Below are 4,735 nucleotides of genomic sequence, written 5' to 3' on the forward strand. Positions count from 1 at the left end.
ATTAGATGGAACATAAATCTTAAAATTGAGATTTACTAAAAAAATTTCCTAATTAAAATTATATTTTTTTTATTAATACATAATTAATTTTGACGACGCCACTTCAATGTAATTGTCTCCCCCCCCCCAAAAAAAAAATAATAATAATAATAATAATAATTAGTGAGTGATAACTTCTTACACATGATCGTAAGAATTTGTACTAATTAGGAGACAAATATAGAGAACCTAGACAAGCCCATCATACGACATGTGAAATTCACAATCATTGGTTTTTTTTTTTTTTTTTTGATAGCCGGTTTTCTTAATCAATATGTGCACACACACCTCAACAAATTTTAAAGTTCTCAGGTTAATGACAAGATAAATTTTTAGTGATTTCTTTTGGTGATTTAAATCTTGAGATAAACTTTAAGTTATATACCAACTCGACAATACGAGTACTACAACCTAAAAATCCATAAACTCTCTTTAAAAAAAACACCTTAAATTGCTATACAGTCTAACATCAGAATATAAGTTTAACTACTCAAAAGTTGTATCAGAAAAATGATTCAACGTATATGAAAATTTGAAATTCCAATGATATATTATGGAATTTATATATAAATTAAATTTAGAACACATATTAATACTTTTAGATAAAAGTTTTTAAAATATAATATTACCACCATTAAAAACATAAAAACTTAGGGATAAAGAAAACGGCAGGAGTCCCACCATTAAAAGGTTCCTTATGTGCTTAGATTTTTGTGAAAGAAACTTTTTTAAATGCTTTTTTTTTTTTTTTTTTTATTAGCAAATGTTTGTTGTTACATTAATACTTATGGAAGAAAATATTTTTTTTCTTGACAAAGGAATTCAATCCCTCCAAGACAAATTGAACCCACAACCTTCTTGGGATTAAGCCCTAAGGAAGGTATGGTGTTGGTTGAAACTTTTTTAAATGTTGAATCATAAAAATATATTTTAAATTTTATCTCGAAATAAAATATATATTATATAAACTTAAAATCAACCAAATATGGACTCCCCTTATACATTTTTTTTTTAAATAATTTTTTTAAGTATATAATATTATTGTAACAAAAATGTAAAAAGGAAACAAAGTACACCAACCTTGTGTGTCCTTAATTGGGACACGAAATTCATTACCATCCATGCAACCCCCGCTAGACCTCTCTTCCCCCCTATTAGTACTTGCTGAATATGTCTCCTGAAGTTGAAAATGATTCTTCAAAGACCAATCTTCATCAATCTCAGAGTCTCCGAAAAGAAAACTCGACTTATCATAAAAAAAATTAGTATTAATAAAATTATAATGAACAGATTAATATGATTAAAATTTAACTAGTGTATTTTTAAAATTTATATAAAAAATGAATCTGAATCACATAATTATGATTTTAAATAAACTTTTGAGTATATAATATTACCGTCTTCAAAAATTATTCTCATAAATATATCCTTGATTTCTAGAGAACCTAAGTGGGTCTCAATAGATACGCACACTTTCAAATAAAAAACAACACTCAATTACCACCCTACACACAACACACATAACTAGCTAGTCTTAACATTAAGATTTACACTTGAAACCATTCACACTTTTCTTCTGAAGCCTATCACACACCTATTTCCTTAATTATCTCAATCCAAACTTAATATGGAGAGTTTTTGCAAGTACTAATTCATTAATTAATAATTATGTAAAGAACTTTAGAAAAATCCTGAATTCGAAGGACGAAGGTCGATCTCTTGGGTCCAAGCAGTCCGGTCTTGAGTGTGCAAGTGCCAGTAGGTCTGAGCCAGCGCGTCTGGGTCCATTGACCCATCCCCTCCACCGTTCTGTTGCTGCTGCTGCTGTTGGTGGTGGTTTTGGTGGTGAGGCCCAACCAACAATCTTTGCTGCGATGTCGACAGTGCCCTGAAACAATTCCACATTATCCACCTCCACCTCTCAATTTATTAGCTAAATCATTTCTTGGGCTATCCCTGATTTATACTATATATATATATATATATAAGCTACACCTACGTGCAAATGTGAAATTTGGCTTATAGAGTAAATAGTAATTTTTTAGACAAAACTAGGGTTTTAATCAGCTAAGCTGGTAGTGAAGAATCACGATCACCTACACTATTATGTACTACTTTCCTATGTCTCTTTATATTTTATTAATTTATAAAATTGTTTATGTCAATAAAATTTTTTCTACAAATTAACAAGATTTAAAACGAATATATGAAATGGGACAAATTATCTCACCACCATTTTATGTCCTTGTTTTCGACCTGTTTCTATTTTATTAGCTTATAAAATTATTGATGTGAATAAAACTAAGGACCTGAATCACCTCTAGTCTGTGTAATCACCTCTCTCAACACGTTTAACATGTTAGGTTCTATTTATCTTTGGAGTTCCAAAAGAGCAAAGAAAAAAATGAAAAAAAAAAAAAAAAAAAAAAAAAAAAGAGAAGTGAGATTTGACATTGAGGGAATCTCTGAGTCATGCGGATATGATTTATAGAAAATTCAGAAGACAAAAAAAGTTGCAAAGGGACAAACCTGGGCGAGCCGACGATACCGTCAATGATAACATGAGCCACGTGTACTCCCATCGGCTGAAACTCTCTCGCCAAGCATTGCGCCAAACCTCTCAACGCAAACTTCCCACAACCTTCACGTCGCGAACAACAATCACAATTTAACATTTTAAAAAAAATATATATATATATATATATAAAAATATGTATTTGACATACCGACTCTGTTTTAATTATGAATTTATATAAAAATAAATAAATAAATAAAAATATAATATAATTATATTTTATTCATATTCCGTTCATATTTTTCATTCTCTATGCAAACAACTAGCATGCGTTCTTAATAGTGAATGAAATAGCAGACAAGAAGTGGTTGAACACCCCCAAATATTAATCTAGCAACTAATGACTTAATTAGCATGCGTCCTTAGTAATGAATGAAATAAGAGACAAAAAGTGGTTCAACACCCCCAAATACTAATCTAACAACTAATGACTATTAATTTTTGCCCATAAAAAAAATCCATAATTCAAACCATATGATTTTGAATGAATGAAAATGAAATTACATAATTCGGAGTAACCAGCAATGCCGTTGAGAGAAGCTGAACATCCAGTGAAGAGAATTGTGCCTCTTCCTCTATCCACCATGCCAGGCAGTACCTTCCACCAATCAAATTCAACCAAAATCAACTGCGGAGGAGAGAGAGGGAGAGAGAGAGGGAGGGGGGGGGGGAAAAGCGAAGAAATTCACCTGTTGGGAGCAGTGGAAGGCGCCGACGGAGGAGACGGCGATGGATTTCTCGAAGGCGTCGAGGCGAATGTCGGCGAAGTTGGAAGGGTGGCAAGAAGAGACTGGCTGGTACGCATTGTAGACTAAAACTTCAACAAACCCTAGGGATAGAACACCTTCGAATGCCTCTCTTATGCTCCGAGAATCGGAGCAGTCGATTCGGATTGCGAACACTTGCGCTTTCTCTTCTCTAGCGATTTCGTCAGCGAATCTTGATAATCTGCCTGTAAAAATCAGTACTAATTCAATGAGGAGAGAGAGAGAGTAAAAAGAGAGAGGAGAGGAGACGAAAGGGAGAGGGAGTTGCCTAGGTCGCGGGCGAGGATGGCAACGGTGTAGCCTTCGTGAGCGAACTTGCGGGCTATGGAGCGGCCGAGGTTGGGGCCGACGCCGACAATGGCGGCGATGCCTCGGGAGGAGGCGGAGCTCGCCATGCTTCGCATCTTGTGACTGTTGATTATGAGAGAGAGAGAGAGAGAGATTGAGATCGGTGATGATACTTGACAGACAAATCAAATGCCGTGAAAATCGATCTCGTAAAAAAGCTTGGTGGTGGTGGTGGTGGTGGTGGTGGGCGGAGGAGCTGTGTGTGCTGTGCTCGTCGCTGTCTGAATCTATGGGAACAACGTGTAAGCTTCTAGAATTTGCCTCTTTTAATCACTCACTCTATCTCTCTGTGAACTTTTTTTTTTTGAACCAGGTTTTGTTTGTGAGCTTGGGAACCGATTTGAAAAAAGTGAAAAAATAAAATGTGAAATATGTGTAAAATATAATTATATTTTGCATATTTTTTATTTTTTTTTTTTTCAAATTTTTTCTTAAATCTATGTATTAAACCCAATCATATCATATGATCTTACTACAAATTAGTATAACATTATTATAAATTTTTTTAACATTAATCATAAAATTAATTATCTTATCACAAAGTGTAACAAAATATCTAAAATTTTGTTGTTTATGTAACAAAAGTTTGTGATTTTATTACGATATTTTTCGTTATGCCAATTTATGGTAAGTTACTCATTTTATAATTAATGTTACTAAATTTTGTGATAAAATAATATCAATTTGTAATAAAATACATGTAATATGATATACCCCCAAGAAAAGGGCACAACATAGAATTTTCCATCTCTTTATTAAAAATTTCTCTCTTCCATTGTAGTAGTGTGGCAGATAAGTAACATAATTTAATACTACAACAATTATAATTAAAAAAAATGATTTATAACTAAATAATTTTTGAATCATTACTAATATTATAATGTATCATAACCAACAATATAGTAAGTCATAATCAAATATATAAAGGTTGTAATCAAAAGTGCATGTGTACCATAAAATTTCCCTAATGAATAGATAAACAACCAAGTACTATAATTTTACAATA

At 32.5% G+C, this 4,735-nt stretch overlaps 1 protein-coding gene across 1 annotated transcript; it reads right to left on the reverse strand.

The window, feature by feature from the left end:
• Positions 1-1,398: 1,398 nt before the first annotated feature.
• LOC114280054 (uncharacterized) lies at positions 1,399-4,009 on the reverse strand. The gene is made up of 5 exons (XM_028222372.2): positions 3,650-4,009; positions 3,304-3,566; positions 3,119-3,212; positions 2,569-2,680; positions 1,399-1,927 (listed from the first exon to the last, which is right to left on the reverse strand). Exons 1-5 carry the CDS (start codon positions 3,783-3,785, stop codon positions 1,720-1,722), a joined length of 813 nt encoding a protein of 270 aa, XP_028078173.2. The 5' UTR covers positions 3,786-4,009; the 3' UTR covers positions 1,399-1,719.
• Positions 4,010-4,735: the final 726 nt, after the last annotated feature.

This window comes from Camellia sinensis, chromosome 4 (genome assembly GCF_055761805.1).
Source record: "Camellia sinensis isolate YWXY chromosome 4, ASM5576180v1, whole genome shotgun sequence".
NCBI lineage: Eukaryota > Viridiplantae > Streptophyta > Magnoliopsida > Ericales > Theaceae > Camellia > Camellia sinensis.